The following is a 22504-nucleotide window of genomic DNA, read 5'->3' as shown; positions in this document are numbered from 1 at the left end:
GAATTGAATGAATTAACGTGAAGGACCCTGCCCTGTAGAGGCTGAAATGCAGGATAGGGGTAGGAATAGGAAGGGCTCTTGTGGTTTTTATTCCCTTTAGTGCCTTATGCCCCCCACGTGATGGAGTAGGGGATTGTGTTGTCCACTTATTTCCGCTCCCATGTCAACCTCACTTAATAATAAGGCAAACTCAAAGCCTGAACTGTGAGATCAAAAGTGAGAGGCAGTTCTTGAGACTGAACAATAGAGACAGAAAATAATCCTGCTGAAGTTGTTTTTTTTCTCCATTTCTCCTTCCAAATCCCATTTCCCCTGCTCCTAGGTGTCCCCTTCCTTCTCTTGAAGCCTCCCTTTCCTCTCCTCTTCTCCAAGGAGCCCCAACACTTCCAAAACAGGTGCTGAAAGTATTTGAACTTTAGTCAGGTTTTTGATTTGATTTTGCATGAGGCTCATCAGAATTGCTGGGGAAGTATAGTTTAGAGTGGATTTGGTAAAAAAAAAAAAAGGTATCTGTGAGCCATTTCTAGCCTGAGTTTCCAAGTTCTCTGGAGTACACCTGGCTCCTATTCCTAACTCTGAGTAATTGCTTACTATTACTGTGTGATTGCGTCTCTGATGGAAGAATGATTAACACCTGGAATGCAGAAGGATTCATGATGCAACAGACCCTAGGGAATAAGTTTTCCTTTCCTGAGTGGTTTTTAAGTGACACTTATTAACCTTTAGTCTGTGCTAAACGCTGTGTGTGGATCCAAGGCCCTGGCCCACATAAGATCTCAGCCTCAGAAGCAAGGAGAGTCTGTCTACCAACTCTGGATTGTACTCTCCCAAGCGCTTAGTATGGTGCTGTGTACCCAGTAAGTGCTCAGATACCACTGATAATTCTGAGACTCGTTTACCTAGCAGAAAGAGCCCAGGGCTGGGAGTCAGGAGACATGAGTTCTAATCCCCTATCTGCTGTTTGCCTGCTGTAGGATCTTGGGAAAGTGATTTAATTTTTCTGCACCTCAGTTTCCTCATCTTTATAATGGGGATAAAAAAAAATTCCCCTCCCCCTTAAAGTGGTAAAGTCTAATGTGGGATGGGAATTTTATCTGTATTTTATCAATTCATTCATTCAATCAATACCAGTACTTGGCACAGAATATGCACTAACAAGTTTTGAATTGTTTTATGCTGTGGAGTAATCTTCAACCCCCTTCTCAGGGTCATACCTGGAGAGTTTCCTGTTGTCTACCAGTCTCAGCTATGGGAGGGAGAGTTAAGCAGAGGCGAGTGGAAGGCAATCTGCTCTAAGTCAAAACTCACCCATGTTGGGCAGCAGCGGCATGGGAGAGAGTCAAGGGTGGAGACTCGAGTCTACTGCGCCGAGGGCAGCAATGATAAACCACTTCCATATTTTTATCAAGAAAACTCCATGGATCCACTACCAGAATGATTGCAGATGGAGAGCGGGGCATTCTGGGAGAGATGTGCCCGTGGTGTCGCTGAGTTGGAAACAACTCGATGGCATAAGACAAGACATCTCCGATCCATAGTGACTCCACGGGCACATCTCTCCCAAAATGCCCCTGTATGGCGAGTTAGCCGGTATGGTCTGTGTCAGTCTTTAGACCGCAGTTCTGAAAAAGGTGGATCGTAATTAGGCTTGAGATCAGAGGTGCCAACTTTTCATTTCCACCGTAAACTCGTTGCAGGCAGGCAACATGTCTACCAACTCTGTTGTGCCATCCCAAGCGCTTAGTACAGTGCTCTGCTCGCAGTAAGTGCTCAATAAATACCGATGATGATCTGCAATTGTTCTGGTGGTGTATCCATAGAGTTTTCTTGGTAAAAATACGGAAGTGGTTTACCATTGCCGCCTTCTGCTTCTAACAAGTACATGTATTATTATCATTAATTTTATCATGTTATTATATTATTGTTACTGTTGTATTATGGTTGTTGTATTATAACGATTGTTGTTGTATTATAATAATTGTCGTGGTATCATTGTTATTATTATCATTAAAGTCACTGACTTTTTCAGCTGGTTGAGGAGCATTCAATGGCCCATGCTGGAAGGTGGTTCCGGGGCCTCTTGGACTTGTGTTTGCCAAGTTCAGGGCAGGGCAGAGTAGGGCAGAGAGAACGTGGTCGTGTTCATGGACACTGATGCTGGCAGGAGGAGGACAGAAGCTGCAAGTGCTTAGTACAGTGCTCTGCACACAGTAAGTGCTCAATAAATACGATTGAGTGAATGAATGAAGAAGAGGAAGAGGAGAGAGAGAGAAGGAGAAGAAAAAGAGAGAGGAGAAGATAGAAGAGAAATAGAAGAGAGAAGAGAAAAGAGAAGAGAGAGAAGAAGAGAAGGAGAAGAGAAAGGGAAGAGAGAAGCCCCTGCCCCTCCCAGGGGGTGTACCTTGGCTCTGCAGAGCAGGGAGAAGCCAGCATCCATTCGAGCCTACCTATTGAGCGCTAACTGTGTGCAAAGAGCTGTACTAAGCGCTTACAGTGCAAAGCATTGAACTGAGCGCTTACTGTGAGTAGAGTGCTGTGCTGAGCGCTTACAGTGTGCAAAGCGCTGTACTGCGCTATTACTGTGTGCAAAGCACTGTACTGAGCACTTACGGTGCAAAGAGTTGAACTGAGTGTTTACTGTGTGCAAATCGCTGTATTGAGCGCTTACGGTGCGAAGCGTTGAACTGAACGCTTGCTGTGTGAAAAGCGCTGTGCTGAGCACTTACGGTGTGCAAAGGGCTGTACTGAGTGCTTACTGGATGCAAAGCGCTGTACTGAGTGCTTACTGGATGCAAAGCGCTGTACTGAGCGCCTACGGGGCAAAGCGTTGAACTGAGCGCTTACTGGGTGCAAAGCGCTGTACCGAGCGATTATGGTTCAAAGTGTTGAACTGAGCACTGTGTGCAGAGCGCTGTGCTGAGCGCTTACTGTGTGCAGAGCGCTGTACTGAGCGCTTACTGGGTGCAAAGCGTTGAACTGATTGCTTACTGTGTGCAAATTGCTGTAGTGAGTGCTTACTGGGTGCAAAGTGTTGTACTGAGCCCTTACGGTGCAAAGCGTTGAACTAAGCATTTACTGTATGCAAAGCGCTGTACTGAGCGCTTATGGTGCAAAGTGCTGAATTGAGCGCTGTGTGCAGAGTGCTGTACTGAACGCTTACGGTGCAAAGCACTGTACTGAGCGCTTACTGTGTGCAGAGCGATGTTCTGAGCACTTACTGTATGCAAAGCACTGTACTGAGCGCTTACAGTGCAAAGCGTTGAACTGAGCGCTTACTGTGTGCAAAGCTCTATGCTCAGCGCTTACTGTGTGCAAAGCGCTGTACTGAGCGCTTGGTGGTGTCCTTTCGGCTCTTCCTTGCACTTTGATCCTCCCGACACACACACACACCCACCGCCAGGTGCAGGGATTGCATAAGGTTGCATGGGTTTGCATGCGGGGGTGCATGGGAGGGCATGGGGGGTAGCCACCCCCCCCCCGCACCCGGCTCTCACCTGAAGTCACTGTACGGGTGGATGATCCAGAAGCCTGCAGTTTCTGGCGGGGGCAGCAGGGGGCGCAGGGGGCGCGGGAGCGCAGCGGCTCCAAGATCGGCGGCGGCGGCGGCGGAATCGGGGGGCGGCCGGCAGGGGGCGCGGGAGCGCAGCGGCTCTCGGCTCGGAGGCAGGGCCGGCCGGGTCGGGGAGCGGCCGGCAGGGGGCGCGGGAGCGCAGCGGCGGAGGCGGCGGCGGCAGGAGGCGGGGTCGGGGAGCGGCCGGCAGGCGGCGCGGGTGCAGCGGCGGAGGCGGCGGCGGCGGCGGCAGGAGGCGGTGTCGGGGAGCGGCCGGCAGGGGGCGCGGGCGCAGCGGCGGCTGTCTCTCGGCGGCGGCGGCGGCGGCGGCGGGAGCAGGAGCGGGAGCAGGAGCAGGAGGAGCAGGAACGGGAGCAGGAGGGAGGAGGCGCGGTCCGGTTCGGGTCCGGTTGGGCAGCGGGCGGCCCGGCTCCTCTCCATCCCCCCGGAGTGAGCGGCCGGACCCCGTTCGCGCCCCGGCATGGAAGGCGGCGGGAAGCCCAACTCGTCGCCCGGAGGGCGGCACGGCGGCGGCGGCGGCGGCGGCTTCCCGGCGAAGCCCCCCGCGTCCGGCCCCGCCACCGCCGTCACGGCCGGGGCCGGGGCCGAGAAGAGGCCGGGCAGCCCCGGCCCCAAGGAACACGGCAACTCGGTGAGCTTCAAGGTGGACGGCGGCGGGGCGGGCGAGGAGCCCGGCGGGGCCGGCGAGGAGGAGGCCGAGGGGCCGCGGCGCCCCTACGGCTTCATGCAGCGGCAGTTCACCTCCATGCTGCAGCCGGGCGTCAACAAATTCTCCCTCCGCATGTTCGGCAGCCAGAAGGCGGTGGAGAAGGAGCAGGAACGGGTTAAAACTGCAGGCTTCTGGATCATCCACCCGTATAGTGACTTCAGGTGAGAGCTGGTGGGGTACCCCCCCCCCATGCACCCCCGTGCACTCCCATGCATCCCCATGCAACCCTGTGCAACTCTCATGCAACCTTATGCAAACCCTGCATCTCCTGCATCTGGCTGCAGAGCGCCCCTTAGCGGCGGGGCAGGGGGTGGAAGGGAGGCAATGTTGGCGCCCCCTGGTGGCGGGAAAGTTCGCCCCCAGGCAGGTGCTCGTTCCTGCTGGGCGAGGTGCGAAGCCCAAATGGTCTTGGCTAAGGAGTTTGGTGTTGGGGTGCTTGGAGGGTCCCCAGACCCACCCTGGGGCCAGGAAGGGGTCCCCAGCCTGGGATCTTGGCTGTGCCGACCACCCCCGTGGGACAGGGGCGTCTCCCTCCCTTCCCTCCCCCTTCCCAGGTTAGCCCTACTCCCCCCATCCTGGGAGCAAAGGGGTTGCCTGGGGGTCCCCACCCCCGACCCGGGGTCGCCCTGACTGCCGGAGGACAATAATAATCATCATAATGGTATTTGGTAAGCGCTTACTATGTGCTAAGCACTGTTCTAAACGCTGGAAGGCTCAGCCCTGTCCTTGACGCCCACACCAGGGGTGATAATAATAATAATAATGATGATTATGATGGTACGAGAAGCAGCGTGGCTCAGTGGAAAGAGCACGGGCTTGGGAGTCAGAGGTCATCGATTCGAATCCCGGCCGCGCCACTTGTCAGCTATGTGACCTTGGGCAAGCCACTTAACTTCTCTGGGCCTCAGTGACCTCATCTTTAAAATGGGGATTAAGATTTGTGAGCCCCACGTGCGACAACCTGATCACCTCGTATCCCCCCAGCGCTTAGAACAGTGCTTTGCACATAGTAAGTGCTTAACAAATGCCATTATCATCATCATTGTTAAGCGCTTACTGTGTGCGAAGCGCTGGAGTAGATACAAGGTCATCAGGTTGTCCCATGTGGGGCTCACATTCTTCATCCTCATTATACGGAGGAGGTTACTAAAGCACAGAAACTAATAATAATAATAATGGTATTTGTTAAGCGCTTACTGTGTGCCAAGCACTGTTCCAAGCGCAGGGGTAGATATAAGGTCATCAGGTTTTCCTACGTGGGGCTTCCAGGCTTCATTCCCATTTTCCAGATGAGGTAACCGAGGCCCAGAGAAGTGAAGTGGCTTGCCCAAGGTCACATAGGTAAGGGGCGGAGGGAGGATTCGAACCCATGTCCTCTGACTCCCCAGCCCGGGCTGTTGCCACGGAGCTACTTGGGGCGCCCCCCGGGGCTGCCTTAATAATAATAATTAATAGTAAGCGCTTACTATGTGCTAAGCCCTTTTCGAAGCGCTGGGGTAGATACCGGGTAATCAGGTTGTCCCACGTGGGGCTCACACTTTTTTCCCCGTTTTACAGATGAGGTAACTGAGACACAGTGAAGTGACTTGACCAAGGTCACACAGCAAACAAGTGGCAGGATTAGAATCCACATCCTCTGACTCCCAAGCCCGGGCTCTTTCCACCAAGCCATGCTGCTGCCTTGTGCCAGGGGAAAAGGGTACGGGGAGGAGGGGGAAGGGGTCTTCCCAGGCCCCTCTCGGTTTGCACGCACGTTTGGAAGCCCCCCAAGTGAAGGTCAAGGTCTGGATGCTCTTAGAGTGCGCCCGCAGCCTCCCTTAACCCACAACTGGCTGATTGCTGGACAGCGACAGCAATTTAAAGAAAAGGACCTCCGGAGCAAAGATGCCGGTTCCCTCCATGGGTGGCACCGATTGAGCCCTTTACTCTTGGCATTTGGGTTGCAGGGATTTTTCGAGGCAGTTGGGAGAAAGAAAGGAGAGTGGGCTGCTTCGCTCTTAAATTTCCTAGGTTATGCCAATCTGCAAACCGTCTGCAACTGAGACAGCCAGCTTGTCCTTGGCACGCAATCATCTGTTGATTGTTTGCATTGGACTTTCCCGAGCGCATAGTCCAGTGCTGTGCAACCAGTAAGCCCTCAAGAGATAGGATGGAATGGATGGAGGAGAGGGCCGGCCACTTGAGGGGAAGGGGAATAGGAGCCAGGGGATTTCAGGATCTGTCCGCGGTTCTGAATGCCAAGCCCGGATCCTGCCAACTACAATCAGGCCGTTTGGCTTTGTCTTTACGGATATTGACTGCCTCTCGGAAATCAGAAGCCTCATTTATCTCCTCTTCTAGATGTGTGCTGGTGTCTGGGTGTGTGTCTGTCTGTGTGTATTTTGCATGTTCTTATTTGAAAAGGGCATAGTGGAGGCTGAATCGGGGAATGTTAAAAACCCACTGACCTTTTTAGCCCTGGTCCATTAATAGGTCGTTTGAAAGGATTTTCAAATTAAGAAGGCGTGCCAAAGACTCTAACGTGTTTTCTCCAGTAGGAAGAGACGCTGGGAGAGCCAAACTTGGAAGTGACCTTGTCCCAGAGAGAAAAAGGTCTTCTAGCCTTGTAGTGTCACAAAGGCTAAAATTGGGCACAACGGTGAGAGATGCAGAGCGAGGGGATTTGAAATGAGCATGGACCGTTTCCACTCTCTGTGTCCAGATTCTGTGGCAATTTGTAAAACTGGGCAGAAGACCTCATCTGGGGCTTTATACTGATAGGTATCTAGATGCACATATTTATGATAGAACATTCTCCATAGATTAAAACTTAAAGTGTCCTTTAGGTGAAGCGATAGAGAGTAATTCCAAGTTTCAATAAATGTGCAAAAATTAGAAGAAATAGAGTCCAAATTTCCAAGGAACGTAATTCTGCCAATTAGCCAAAAGCTGTCTCATTTCCAGGCAAACACCAATACAAAGGAAATTGTTCCTGGATTAAAATAAAGTTCCACAATTCCTCTTGATAAGCGAGGAATTTTGAGTGATCTCGCTGTTAACAACTCCGGCTCAAGTAACAGATATGTTGTGTTTCTTTTATTCGATTCAATCTGGCTCTCATCAAAAGTGCTTCTTTAAAAAGAAGACTTCCAGTGTTCCAAATTCATTTCAGGTGATTTTCATGAGGAACTCAAAGATATCTAATAAAATAAACTGGCAAGTGAGAGTACCTTGGAGAAGAGCAAGTTTGGATTGGAAATGTTCAGATGTCCAGTTATCAAACTCACTGAAATGCTCCAATTGTTATTAAAAATCAATAATGGGATGCTTTGCCTCTGAAATCATTTACAGCTGTCTCTTATTTGTACCATATATTTACAAGTACAATTTCAGCATGTTCAAAAACTTATTTACTGATGAGCTAGCCCAGAGTACCGATACCATCAAGAAATAAAACACTGGTCATATCAGACAGGTAAAATGGTGTAGCCCTGTGTGAACTCCTGAATCATAATGTTTTAAATTGAGTCCCTATTCCCCACAGTGCTGAGGTTTCTTCCTGTTCAGCTTGTCGGAGCTTACGTGGGTACTCTTTCTGGCTACCAGAGTACAAAAGCACCATTACTCCAGTGACTTGGAAAGATTAAAGTGTCTCCCTCATTGCCCAGGTGAATAACTTGAGCCCTGAGGCAAAAAAGACGATTCCTCCTGAGAGTGGAAGTTGGCACGAGTTGCAGGAAAGGCACTCAAGATTCAGCCCTGTATTTATGAGACAAAGAATCAGTACAGTTCTGGTAAACTGTTCAGGTTACAGTTCTGTACAGTTCTTGTCCCTCTGGGAGGTAGGTTAGTATGTGGGTTTTCCCCAGGCTGGGCCTGGGGAAAGGAGTGAAGGGGCGTGGGGCTCAGGTCGAAGGTGGACAAGAGCAGAGCGGAATTGTGGGCATGATTATGTTCATCCAGTTGGCCCTTTTATCTTGAAGGATGTGGGCTAGACTCCCAGCGAGGTGGGTGGAATTACACTCTTTCTCCTCACTGCAGGCAGAGAACATATTGTTGCTAAGCCTGGGCCATTCCTCCCTCCAGGCAGCGTAAGCACAAGATGAAAGTCGGCTGGGCTTTGGGTGCTCCGGGAAGGTGCATCACTAACAGGGCCTTGAGCATGGAGAAGGTTTTGGGAAGAGGGGAGGAAAAGAAGAGTGGAAAGAGAAGCAAGCTTAGGGCCAATTCCCTCAAAAGGAAATAACCTAGCTTCTCTCTCAGGGCCACCCCGATGAACTACGGCTATGAGGGAAAATCTGAGGTTTCAGATGGATTGGGGATAATATGAAAAGGAATTAATATTGGATCAGCAGCGATCAGCCTGAAAGCAGAGTGGCATATTTTTTTCTTTTATTGTATCCTGGTCACTTTTTCTGTCTTAGACTAAATCACTGAGTATGAGATCATGAGAAACAGATCCCTTTAAAATTAAACATTGTCTTCTGGGGATCATGCGACAGTACTGTTCCGATGATGTAGTTGGGTTTATGCCATAATGTCTTCAAGGTGGGAACTGTGAAGTGCAAAGCTCATTGGGTAATCAATCTCTAAAGACTCAGGAGCCCGTGAGTCACCTTTGGTGCTTCCAGCCTTTCTGGCATTCTGCACCTGGCATGCTGGGTTGGCATGGCTGAAATGCTGCCAATCCCATAGCGATGTCAGGCTTTAGCATCAGTGGTGTGTACACCGGGGAAAGGAAGTTCCACAAATATTACGCATTTCTGGTATGAAGGAACCATTCCTTTCCAATATTCTCTCTCCGGAAAACAAATTCAATCTTCTGGGTTTAGGGGGCTGATTATAGAACGATTATAATACCTTTGCTTTGAATGCATACGGTACGTTCTCTGATATGCTGGGGGAAAATCGACCAGCTGTGATTACTGACATTATAAGCCTAGATGAGATGTTCTTTCTCATCTTCACCGTGTTAGGAGTCTGTCTTGTAAATATAAATATTTGAGTTACAATTTATTCTAGCATCAGTACTAGAAAAATAATGGAACATCTATATTGAACCATGATCATTTACTAGGGTCTTAATAAAGCTGAAAGATGTTTGTTTAAATTATTAATCTTTTTCTCCGTGTTGAATAATGGTTGCCCCAATTGTAGTAACACTTTCAACATAGTTTATCTGACAGTTTTCCCCTCAGCATGTCCTTTGGATTACAGAGTTGTTTGTGAATTTGGAGCCATTACCAAATGCCAGATTGAACAATTACTACTTACTTCATGGCACTTGTGTGTTTTCAAAATCTGGATTTTAAAGAAACTCTGATCCAATAGACAACCATAACACTCATCTGACTGTTATAATTGGATTAATTCCTCTGCTTGTTTATTTTATAGTACTTCATTTACAAGTTAATGTATAATAAGGACTATGATGGGAATTAGCAGAAAAATTAATCTAGTTAGTACATAAAGTATTTAATATAGTACCAGTACGTAAAAACTGCCGGTAACAAGTTCTGAATCTTTTCAACAGAAGCCTTTATAAAACTAGTCCAAATTATGCCAGATGATTAAATCAGTTGGCAGAACACTTTTTGGGCCAGTATTTTATTCTGTAGTTCAACATACCTAAGAAAACATTAGATTGCATCTTATATTTTAGATGTGGAGGCCTGAGTAATGAAGGGAAATCTTTATGTGGTAAGTAATGGAGTTATTTTCAGTTGCACCAAGCGCTCGAACTGTACTTCCAAGAATGACTCTCTTTGCCTGGACAATTTGAAATTTGTGGACCATTAAACTTTCAAAATATTTTCAAAAGATTCAGAGGTAACTTTGCATTTTCACGGTTAACCATTAATCAGCATCCACCATGCATAACACTGAGTTTTGTGGTAGCAAATGTCTTGCATGCTTTTCTTGCCTTGTCACTTTGGCATTCTGGGGAAATATTTTCAGGTAACCTAACGTGGACCTTTTTGACCTTTTGTACAAAAGTGACACTCTCCTGAAGATCAAGTGTTCATAGCTAAAGTAAAAAGGCTGATTTAAAAATAATACAAAAATCCTGTCTATTGGGGTCAAATTATTGACCTCAAATCAGGACAGGAAGCAGCATGGCTTAGTGGAAAGACCCCAGGCTTGGGAATCAGAGGTCGTGGGTTCTAATCCCACCACTGCCACTTTGTTAGCTGTGTGACTTTGGGCAAGTCACTTAAATTCTCTGTGCCTCAGTTACCACATCTGTAAAACGGGGATTAAGACTGAGCCCCACGTGGGACAACCTGAGAACCTTGTATCTACCCCAGTGTTTAGAACAGTGCTTGGCACATAGTAAGCACTTAACAAATACTGTCATTATTAAATCACTCTCTTCTAGACTGTAAGCTGGTTGTTGGCAGGGAATTGGTCTGTTTCTTGTTGTATTGAACTCTCCCAAGCACTTAGTTTAGTGCTCTGCACTCACTGAGCATTCAGTAAATACGATTGAATGAATGAATGTTAGACAGGAAAGGTGTCTGATATGATTGTCTTGTATCTAGCTCAGTGTTTAGTACATAAATGCTCAACAAATACCACTATTATTCATGTTACGGTTATTCTCTATAACTTTTTACAAAGCCAACTGCTCAGTATTATTGTTAACTATCAATAGGCCTGCTTCCCTAGTAGAGTGTAGGGATTATGCCTTTTTCATCTGTTCAAGGAACCTAGTACAGTCCCCCTCTAGACTGTAAGCCTGTTGTGGGCAGGGATTGTCTCTCTTTATTGCTGTATTGTACTATCCAAGCACTTAGTACGGTGCACTGCACACAGTAAGCACTCAATAAATACGATTGAATGAATGAATAAATGGACAATAAGTGTTCAGTAAACCTTGAACAAGATGATGATGATGATGCTGTTGATTGTAGACCTTCCCTCTGAGGCATTAGGGGACAACTGCAGCCATTGACACTGCCTTGATTTGTCAATAGTCCTGGTGTGTCCTTGGGCAAGTCACTTAACTTCTCTTTGCCTCAGTTGCTACATCTGTAAAATAGAGATTTAATACCTGTTCTCTCTCCTACTTGGGCTGTGAGTCCAGCTCAACCACTTATCTGTTATATGACCCTGGGCAAGTCACGTCACTTCTCTGTGCCTCAGTTACTTTATCTGTAAAATGGGGATGAAGACTGAGAGCTCAATGTGGGACAGGGATTGTGTCCACCCAGTTTCCTTGGATCTACTACCCCAGTGCTTAGTACAGTGCCTGGCACATACTTCGTGGCTCAGTGGAAAGAGCACAGGCTTGGGAGGCAGATGTCATAGGTTCTAATTCCGGCCCCACCAATTGTCAGCTGTGTGACTTTGGACAAGCCACTTCACTTCTCTGGGCCTAAATTACCTCATCTGTAAAATGGGGATTAAGGCTGTGAGTCCCACGTGGGACAACCCGATCACCTTTATATCCTCCCCAGTACTTAGAACAGTGCTTTGCACATAGTAAGCACTTAACAAATGCCATTATTATTATTAGTAATCACTTAAAAGATACCACCATTGTTGTTATTAAGTAATTCTCACAGCTACCCAGATCAACCTTGAAAATCCAGTGGAGTCAGGCCATCTGGGCAGACAGTAACAGGGGTGAAGAGCTGCTTTCCTTGAGCGATTGGCTTCGCAAAAACTGGGACAACAAAGCACACTCGATTATCCGAGACAGACTTCTGTAAGAAACAACCTCAGTGCAGTAAGTATTTATCTTTACAGGCAAGCAGTGTAGGAGGGAGTGTCAGTTACTCATTAGTCTTTTCACTTGCAGTCATACGTGTGGATAGGATCTTGACAGTCAGTAGCATCAACTCTAAAATTGAAGGACAGCTCAGTACACACACAACACACACACACACACACACACACACACACACAGTGAACTAAGCAGAAATCTTAGGTGTCAGAAGATCTGAGTCATGATCCATGCAGTAACCACAAATTTTTCTCTGCCCATGAATAAGTTTATTAGAATCACTGTATTTTTTTTTTTTTGCTAAACAGATATTCCTACTGAAGTCCCATTTTTATGCCAGATGGGTGTTGTTTTGAGGAAAATTGAGATTCCCCACCTCAGTGTATTCATGGTGTCATCTTGTGAATGAATACAATATAATCTCCCCAGATTATGAGAATTTTGTGAAATAGGCCTCATGGTCTTACAGCTAAGTTTTAGCACTTATTCAGAGTATTTAAAGAGGCAGGTACTAGCCATATAAAGTTTTGAGTTTCAGTTCTGGTTTTTGTTGGTACACTGAATATTCAGGCCTCTATTTTATTATCTCTGAAACACCTTATCCCTGGGATTTAGGGCTATTGTAGGCTTGAGTAATTATTCACAAAAGCCTTTGCTTGTATTAGGCATTATTTCTGGCCAAAAAAAAGAAATACCCAGCATCAACTTTTTTTTGTTTCAGGAAAACTATTTAATTGATAATTTCACTCTTTTTTAATGTTCTAAATGTCCTTATTAAAATAATCATCACTAATGCCAATATGTAGCTGTCAAATTGCTTAGTTTCCAATAAATATATGGTATTTATTGAGTGCTTACTATGTGCAGAGGACTGTACTAAGTGCTTAGGAGAGTACCATACAACAGAATTAGCAGACACATCTCCCTGCCCAAAACAAGTGCAGTCTAGAGGACCACTGCAATTTAGAGATGAATAATTTATTACTACAGAGTGTTTGTTTTTTTAATAACTATTACCTTGACTAAAAGTTAGGGATATCATATATGACATTCTTTCTACTGTACCCTTTGGAGGAACAGGAAAAGGAATCAATAATTTTCAAATACATCCTAAATGTTCTCTAAATTGGCGACGTTTGACCCATTCCAGTGAGTGTTTCACAGTATGTTTGCAACAAACATGAACAATCACCCTCTGCACTGAAAAATTCCACTCTAAATACCTTAAAGAAGGTCAAAAGGTCAAAAACTAAGATAAAGTCATCTTGATTTGAAAGACTTAGAATAAAACATACTGAGAAATTTTGAAAGAGATCCAGAAGTTCTTGTCAGCCGAATGAGTAATTCAAGGATTAAAAGATACATTCTGTTATCCCACAGGGTATTTAGGAAAGTTTTCTTCAAACTCTCGAATAAACAGTACAAAGCATTTTCCTGGTAGTAATCTCCATTGCCTGTTTGAATCAGTTAAACCATAAGACATAGGTGAACAAATGATTTTGCAGGCAATCTACTTCTTGAGAGATACGGGCAAGCACTGGAAACTACTGGTGGTCAGAGTGAAGGAATTGGATGAAAGATTGGAAGCCAACAGAGACAGATGCTCTTCCTGAAGTTTTGTTGCGCCTTATTGAAGGAACATCTCCTCCAAAAGGCCTTCCCTGTCTAAGCCCTCATTTCCTCTTTTCCCTGCTCCCTTCTGCACCACCCCGACTTGCTCCCTTTCTTCACCACCCCGACAGTCCTCATGTATATATCCATAATTTATTTATTTATATTCTATTCTATTAATGTCCCCCTCCCTCTCTAGACTGTAGAGACTGTAAGCTCATTGTGGGCAGGGAATCTGTCTGTTATATTGTTGTGTTGTACTCTCTCAAGCCCTTAATACAGTGTCCTGCACACAGTAAGCCCTCAAAAAATACAATTAATTGATTGATAGAGTTTGGGACTGAGTGTGAGGGATATCAGCAAGGGAGACCCAGCTATTAGGAATAGGAGATGTCAGCAAAGAAATAATGATGGTCATATGCATAATGTGCCACGCACTGCACTGAACAATGGGGGAGATACAAGATAATCAGGCCAACCAGAGTCCCTGTCCCACACATTTCACAGTCTAAGTAGGAAGAAGAGGTATTGAATCCCCATTTTACCAATGAGGACACAGAGGCCCAGAGAAGTGAAGCGAGTTGCACAGCATGATTCTTGGCTCCAGGCGTCAGTCTGCCTCTGACTCCTTACCATTCCTTCCTCACGTTTTACAAGGCTGCCACTGATGTCTCTGTCGCAGATAATGCCATGGCTTGCATCACCTCAGCATCAACTCTGGATCTCTCTTCACCCTCCATCCACAGCATCACCAACCATTCTCCTTTTTTCTTGCATCACCCTTTGACCTGACATTTGGATTTGCCTTCTCCATCTATTTGCAACTGTTGAGCCAAGTATTTCAGTCACTCCTTGTGGATGATCAAAGGGAAGGAAGAGGGAGAGAGAAAAATTCTTCAATTCCACGCTGTGGAAAACCAATGTCTAGACACTCTGAAGCAACTCCGATGGAACATGACTTGAAAATTATAGTGTCTCTTTGGTTTCCAAACCAGAGAAAAGTGCTTTTGGGTGGATGGGTTGGGGGGCAGGGGAAGAGGGGATATGGTCTTCCCTATGTGAAACCCTGAGACAGGGGAATTGTTTCTGTGAATAGCTCTTTGGGATCAACTCCTGCAAAGCTGGATTGAGCTGTATCCATCCACTGGGTTGGGGATTAATGCCATTTTCACCAGAATTTGGTGAGACTGTTTTCCTTGTGGCCAAGGAATGAAGAAGGGATTAATTTGCACAACTGTTTCTTTTTGTCAAGTGCATTGCCAGTGTTATGGGTTATGTTCCTCAGAGTTTTTTTTGGAAGTGTGCCGAGGAATGGTGCATACACACACATGCATGCACGCACACACACACACATGCATGCACGCACACACACTCACACACTCACACACGATATTTTCCCAAGCACATATTTTTTGTACCTCAAAGACTAGAATTTTAAATATGTGAAAGACACATAGCATTTCAGAACATAATAGCATTTGTCTTGCTTCTCTTTGCTGGCAGAACTTAGATGTGTTAAGAAAAGATACCTAAGGCAAAATGAATAAACACATCTCAGCCAATCAGTGGTGACCTTCTAAAGGTCTTATTCAGATTCTTGAATCTTCCCTAACCTTAGTTCAGTGGATTGGAAGTTTGAAAGCAGCCAAGCAAAAGAGAACACAGCAATTTACCATCTCCTGTGGAAATGGTGACCTTTTCTTTACTCTGCTGAACTCTTACTTGTCACCATAATCCAGATGAGTAAATATGATTTAGTCAATACAATATGTTCCTTTATTCATTGAACATTTTTTTAGGAAATTAACAAAAAACTGATTGCTTCCTAGGACAATTCCAGCATTTGGTTCCAGTTGTTGGATCTCTTCAATCAATCAATCGTATTTATTGAGCGCTTACTGTGTGCAGAGCACTGTACTAAGCGCTTGGGAAGTACAAGTTGGCAACATATAGAGACGGTTCCTACCCAACAGTGGGCTCACAGTCTAGAAGGGGGAGACAGAGAAAAAAACCAAACATATTAACAAAATAAAATAAATAGAATAGATCTGTACTAGTAAAATAAATAAAAAGAGTAATAAATATGTACAAACATATATACATATATACAGGTGCTGTGGGGAAGGGAAGTAGGTAAGACGGGGGGAAGGAGAGGGGGACGACGGGGAGGAAGGAGGAAGGAGGGGGCTCAGTCTGGGAAGGCCACCTGGAAGAGGTGAGCTCTCAGTAGGGCCTTGAAGGGAGGAAGAGAGCTAGCTTGGCGGAGGGGCAGAGGGAGGGCATTCCAGGCCCGGGGGATGATGTGGGCCGGGGGTCGACGGCAGGACAGGTGAGAACGAGGCACTGTGAGGAGATTAGCGGCAGAGGAGCGGAGGGTGCGGGCTGGGCTGTAGAAGGAGAGAAGAGAGGTGAGGTAGGAGGGGGCGAGGTGATGGAGAGCCTTGAAGCCGAGGGTGAGGAGTTTCTGCCTGATGCGCAGATTGATTGGTAGCCACTGGAGATTTTTGAGGATTTTTGAGGAGGGAAGTAACATGCCCAGAGCGTTTCTGGACAAAGACAATCCGGGCAGCGGCATGAAATATGGATTGAAGTGGGGAGAGACATGACGATGGGAGATCGGAAAGGAGGCTGATACAGTAGTCCAGAGGGGATAGGATGAGAGCTTGAACGAGCAGGGTAGCGGTTCGGATGGATAGGAAAGGGCGGATCTTGGCAAGGTTGCGGAGCTGAGACCGGCAGGTTTTGGTGACTGCTTGGATGCGAGGGGTGAACGAGAGAGCGGAGTCGAGGATGACACCAAGGTTGCGGGCCTGTGAGACGGGAAGGATGGTAGTGCCGTCAACAGTGATGGGAAAGTCAGGGAGAGGGCAGGGTTTGGGAGGGAATCAATCAATCAATCAATCGTATTTATTGAGCGCTTACTATGTGCAGAGCACTGTACTAAGCGCTTGGGAAGTACAAATTGGCATCCACCAATTGGCATTCCACCTCTTGTTGATTTTTCTTGTCTATTTTCTTTCGTGGGGGAATGGTTGTTTTTGAAGAAGAAAATAGGCTTTCTTACTTTTTCCCTTTTTTCTGCAGTGGTACAGGGGATGGGAATTGTTCACTAGTTTAATGAAGTCAAAACTATTCTTCTGTTTTCAGGAGAGATTGCCAGAAAGTTTATTATGTAACATTTTGTGGGCCAATTATGTTAAGCAATATTGACATCTGTTTGTGTGTGGTTTTATCCTGTTTGTGAATAATGTATCATTGTAACAAACATGGGCAGAAAGAGTTGATGGTTGATGAGGTGAGAGAAATTCTTCAGAAAGTAGCATACAAGATTGGCTTCATTTGCAGAAGTTTGGGCTATTCTGTTCTGGACTCCAATAGAGGTTTGGAGTAGTTAATCCATCAGTGGCACTTATTGAATGCTTTCTGTGTGCAGAGCACTGTACTAAGCACATGGAGGAGGATAAAACAACAGAGTTGGTATATCTGCTCCCTGCCCACAAGGAGCTTACAGTATAGTAAATAGACATTAAAATAAATTACAGATATGTACATTAGTACTGTGGGATTGAGAGTGGGGTGAATATCAAGTGAATAAAGAATACAAATCCAATGTCAATGTCAGGAGAGAGGGAGCAGAGGAGATGAGGGCTTAGTCAGGGAAGGCCTCTTGGAGGAGTTGCGATTTTAATAAGGCTTTGAAGGTGGAGAGACTGACCATCTGTTGGATAAGAAGGGGGAGAGAATCCAGGCCAGAGAAAGGACATGGGCAAGGGGTTGGCGGTGAGTAAAATGAGATTGAGATAAAGTGAGTAGTTAACACTAGAGGAACATTGTAGTAGAAAATCAGTGAGGTAAGCTAGGACGGGGCAAAGGGATTGATTAAGCGCTTAGTACAGTGCTCTGCACACAGTGAGCACTCAATAAATACAATTGAATGATTGCTTTAAAGCCAATGGTGAAGAGTTCCTGTTTGATGTGGAGATGGGTGGGCAACCACTGGAGGTTCTTGAGGAGTGGGGGATCACACCTTTCTCCATCAACATATAACATTGAGAAACCAAAAAAAAAATCTTAACCTACTTTTCCATGTTCAGTTTTTAATTTTATCATACTTGTTAATTGCCTGAATGTCCTTTAACTGTCTGTTTCTTTGCTTCTCTCCCAGAGGCTTGATTTAATTTTTTTTAAAAGTGCAGCGTGCTCAGCCCTAATTATTGGAGAGCATTTTGTAGGCAAACAGCAAGATATGTTAATGACTCAACACTGTACCTGAATCAATGTCAGCAATACCATGAGGACCTTTCTGTAAATATTAGATGGTACTCAGGACTAGGAAATTAAGTCCAACAAGGTGGTATTTAAAAGCCGGTGGCATTTGAAAAGTGGGTTTCTTTGTTTAATTGTGAGCTCTTTTTTTTTTCTAAGCAGGGCACCTGCAGTTTTGCATTTCCAATTTGTCTAGTCAAGCACTTCCCAGTCAAACCATAATGATTAGGACATACATGGCTCAAGGAAACAGAAGGAAGGTCATTTCTAAGCCTTCTTTCTAATGTTTTTAAAGCTTTAGTGAGTTAACACATTTCATTAAACCATTCATTTCCTTCCTGGAGAAATCATTCTATCTGCCTGAATTGAAAGCCCTCTAATTGATCCATTTCAAATTTCAACAATGGCCTGTTTGAGTTGCTCATAATGAAGTTTGCCACTCCACATGTTACTGATATCATGGTCAGTCTCTACGTGTACACAATATGGAAAAGACTGATAGTCATGTCCTTTCAGCCTACACAAGGAGCAATTCCGTCAGTAATGTCACTTTTTCAGTACAAGAACAAAATGATCTCTCAGTGTAATGTACTATGTTATTAGATGGTAGCCAGGTCCCGCTGGGTGGGTAATTTTATCCTTTGGTGAAAATGTCACTTGGGGAGAGAAAAAATATATGGCCCCTAGGGGCCCAAAAAGCTATTGCTCATCCTGACGGTCCTCGTGTACATTGAAAGTTCCAGATCAATGAATCAATGATATTGAGCACTTACTGTGTGCAGAGCAGTGTACTAAGCACTTGGGGGAGTACAACAGAGATGGTAGACCTGTTCCCTGCCCACAATAAACTTAAAGTCTAGAGGGTATGGTGTGTATGTGTGTGTGTATGAGTGTATATATGTATATATAATATCACAGGGCAAATCTCATGAATTGAAGAGCTGCAAATCAAAAATGTAATATAGCTGGAACTCATTATATAATGATAATGATATTTAAGTGCTTACTATGTGCCAAGAACTGGAGTAGATACAAGATGATCAGGTCAGCCACAGTCTCTGTCCACATAGGGCTCACAGTCTAAGTTGGAGGGAAAACAGGTGTTGAACTCCCATTTAACAGACAAAGAAACTGAAGCAAAGAGAAGTTGAGTGACTTGCCCCAGGTCACACAGCAGGCAAGGGGTAGAGCCGAGATTAGAACCAGGTCTTCTGACTCCCAGGACCCTTTCCACTAGGCCACACTGCTTCCTAGTTTGAAAACTATGCTCAGCACAGCACAGGGATACCATATTGGGACATGAGTGGAAAATGAACAACAGTCGGATACTCCAAGTGAGCGGAAATTGGGGAAACTGAAAGCAAACAGGAAACATTGATCAGTCGTATTTACTGAGCATTTACTGTGTGCAGGGCACTAAGCACTTGGGAGAGTACAACAAAACAATGTAACAAACTCATTCCCTGCCCTCTATGAGCTTACAGTCTAGAGGTACATTTTAAGACTTTAATGAAGCAAAGTCTCTGCTAGGGTCCCCCTCTCGTCTGAAAACTTCCCAGGCCTTCCCAGACTAAACCCCACTTTTCCTCAGCTCCCACTCCCTTCCATGCCATCCTGACTCTCCCCTTGCTCTTTGCCCCTCTCCCCACCCCACAGCACTTATGTATATATGTATGTATCTATAATTCTATTCATTTATATTGATGCCTATTTACTTTTATTGATGTTTGTCTCCCCCCCCCCCCCCCCCCCCCGACTGTGAGCCTGCTGTGGGCAGGGATTGTCTCTCTTTATTGCTGTATTGTACTTTCCAAGCACTTAGTACAGTGCTCTGCACACAGTAAGTGCTCAATAAATACAATTGAATGAATGAATGAGTGAATGAAAACTGGGAGTCACTGAGGGCTTACTGTGCACTGAGCACTGTATTAAGTGCTTGGGAGGGTGCAGTATCATACAGTTGGTAGACGTGTTCCCTGCCCTCAATGAGTTGTTCCAGATAGATTAATATGGTGCACTGCAATGAAGAAAAGAGTAGCTGTCTTTCATTCATTCAGTCATATTTATTGAGCACTTACTGTGTGCAGAACACTTTGCTAAGCACTTGGAAAGTACAATACAGCAATAAAGAGAGACAATCCCTGCCTACAATGGGCTTACAGTCCAGCTAGTAGGTTTGTAAGGATCTTGAAGCAAGGAAGCAAAAGCCAAACAGCACCGCAACAAGCATGATAAAAAACAGTCTTTGTGTGCAGTGTGTTGTCAGGACTATTGGTCCCAACACTGAACTTTTCAGCCAACTGCTCATGCAAAGGTGAATTGATTCCCAGTTTTCAGCTGAGACAAGGTATTATCTAGCACTTTCTTTTACAGTTTCCTTCAACTGTTTCCTTCTGCCCTTGCGTTTGGTTTCCCAATTTCAGCTTAATCTCCAGCACATTTCATTCATTCATTCAGTAGTATTTATTGAGTGCCAGCTGTGTGTAAAGCTCTGTACTAAGCACTTGGGAGAGTAATATATAACAATAAATGGACACATTCCCTGCCCACAATGAGCTTACAGTCCCATCTGACCTAGCTATATTGAAAGATGCCCAGAGGGACCTGGCTGAAGGTATTAAGACTATACTTGTGCTCCCCTCAGATACTCTTTCAACTCAGACTTTGCTCATCAGTTGAAATCCTAGAGGCGGCCATTCAAGAATGTCTGCATGGAGAGAATATAATGATAATAATAATTATGGTACTTGTTAAGCACTTACTGTGTGTCAAGCACTCTTATAAGCGCTGGAGTAGAATCAAATTAATCAGGTTGGACACAGTCCCTGACCCAAATGAGATTCACATTCTAAATCTTCATTTTCCAGATTTGTAACCAAGGCCCAGAGAAGTGAAGTAGCTTGTACAAGGTCATACAGCAGACATGTGGCAGAGCTGGGATTAGAACCCAGGTTCTTCTGACTCCCAAACCTGTGCTGTATCCACTAAGCAATGCTGCTTCTCATGATCATTCCCTAAAGGACCCCACCCAAGTAGACATAAGTGCTCAATAAATATGATCGACTGACTGACTTGCCCAGAGTCACACAAAAGACAAGTAGTGGAATCAGGATTAGAACCCAAGTCCTTGGGAGGTTGACTTCCCACAAATGTCACAAATGAGTCCCTGAACAGTTCCATCACAGTCACATATGGGCTGTCCTCAACATCAAATGGCAAGGAGGGAATTTCAGAGGCTGAAGCAGTAAGCAGGACAACCCAGTGCATGTGCACAGCGAAGTTAGAGCTATGTTTCCTTCACTGGCCTTTTTGGCCTCATTTACTCCCATAGGTTTATTTCATAGAGCGGCAACTTTGTAGGTTGAGGTCTAATCGGGGAAAGCTTCTTGGAAGAGGTGGGATTTTTAGGAGGGCTTTAAGATGCAAAGAACTTGTGTAGTGGGTAGAGCCTGGGCCTGGGAGTTAGTAGGTCATGAGTTCTGATCCCTGCTCTGCCACATGTCTGCTATGTGACCATGAGCAAGTCATGTCACTTCTCTGAGGCTCAGTTACCTCATCCATAAAATGGGCATTGAGACTGGGAGCCCTAAGTGGGACCGGGACTGTGTCTGATCTGATTACCTTGTATCTACCACAGTGCTTGGCACATAGTAAATTCTTAACAAATACTATTATTAGAAGGAGCATGGGTTAATGGAAAGAGCTTGGGCTCGGGAGTCAGAGGTTGTGGGTTCTAATCTTGCCTCTGCCACTTGTCTGTTGTGTGATCTTGGGCAAATCACTTAACTTCTCTGTGCCTCAGTTACCTCATCTGTAAAATGGGGATTAAGACTGTGAGCTCCACGTGGGACAACCTAATTACCTTGTATCTACCCCAGTGCTTAGAACAGGGCTTGGCACATAATAAGGCTTAACAAACACCATCATTAACTGTAGCCTGGAATATTTGAAGAGGGGAGGATTTCCAGGTTGGAACAAAAGTGTAAATGACAGTTGAGATAAGGTAAAGTTAGAAAATGGGCTTGGAAAGAGCAAGCCATGCAAACTAGGGTGGAGAATACCTAGGGATCCATGTAAGGAGTTAAAGAGAGGTGCCCAGCAGGGATTTCACAAGGAATTTGGAGGCTAATTCAGCACGTTTGCCTATGGAGCCTCAACAACTGTGTAATTTGCTAGAGATAAATTAGGAACTTTAAAAAATTAATGGAACTCAGAAAAATTAACATAAATTTCCTTCTCAAACTATGTTTAGGGCCAGTTAGTATTAATTGCATTTATTAAATGCTTCATATATGCTAAATGCTCCCTCTGCTAAATACAAGCTAATCAGATCATACACGGTCTCTGTTCCACATGGGATTCACAGTCTAAGTAGGGGAAGACAGATGCATAGATCAGTGGACAGATCTGTCTTCTACTGCCACTAACCTAACAACTCATTTGAGACTTTGTTGCAATATGTCTTCAAAGAATTCTAATTACCCCATTTCAGCTCACCATAAAGCAGTTTTTTGGGTATCCTGCTGTATTCATTCTCCTCATATAGCCAGCCTACTAAAGTTGTGAGGTGATGAACATTTAAGTGAGTTTCCTTGAGTCCTGAATGGCTTACTGAAAAGAACACATGCTTGGGAACCAG

The 22504-nt window shown here is 45.3% G+C and overlaps 1 protein-coding gene across 1 annotated transcript in view; it reads left to right on the top strand.

Annotated features, from left to right (window-relative positions):
- Positions 1-3960: 3960 nt before the first annotated feature.
- HCN1 (hyperpolarization activated cyclic nucleotide gated potassium channel 1) overlaps positions 3961-22504 on the top strand; it is a 363494-nt gene continuing 344950 nt past the window's right edge. The window contains exon 1 of the mRNA XM_038765920.1: positions 3961-4441. Within this exon, the coding sequence (XP_038621848.1) occupies positions 4032-4441 (410 nt within the window). The 5' untranslated portion in view covers positions 3961-4031. The remainder of the gene's footprint in view (positions 4442-22504) is intronic.

The sequence above is a fragment of the Tachyglossus aculeatus genome, chromosome 23 (assembly GCF_015852505.1).
Source record: "Tachyglossus aculeatus isolate mTacAcu1 chromosome 23, mTacAcu1.pri, whole genome shotgun sequence".
Classification (NCBI taxonomy): domain Eukaryota; kingdom Metazoa; phylum Chordata; class Mammalia; order Monotremata; family Tachyglossidae; genus Tachyglossus; species Tachyglossus aculeatus.
The sequence above is the reverse complement of the archived record's forward strand: the minus strand, read 5'-3'. Positions and strand labels throughout refer to the sequence as shown.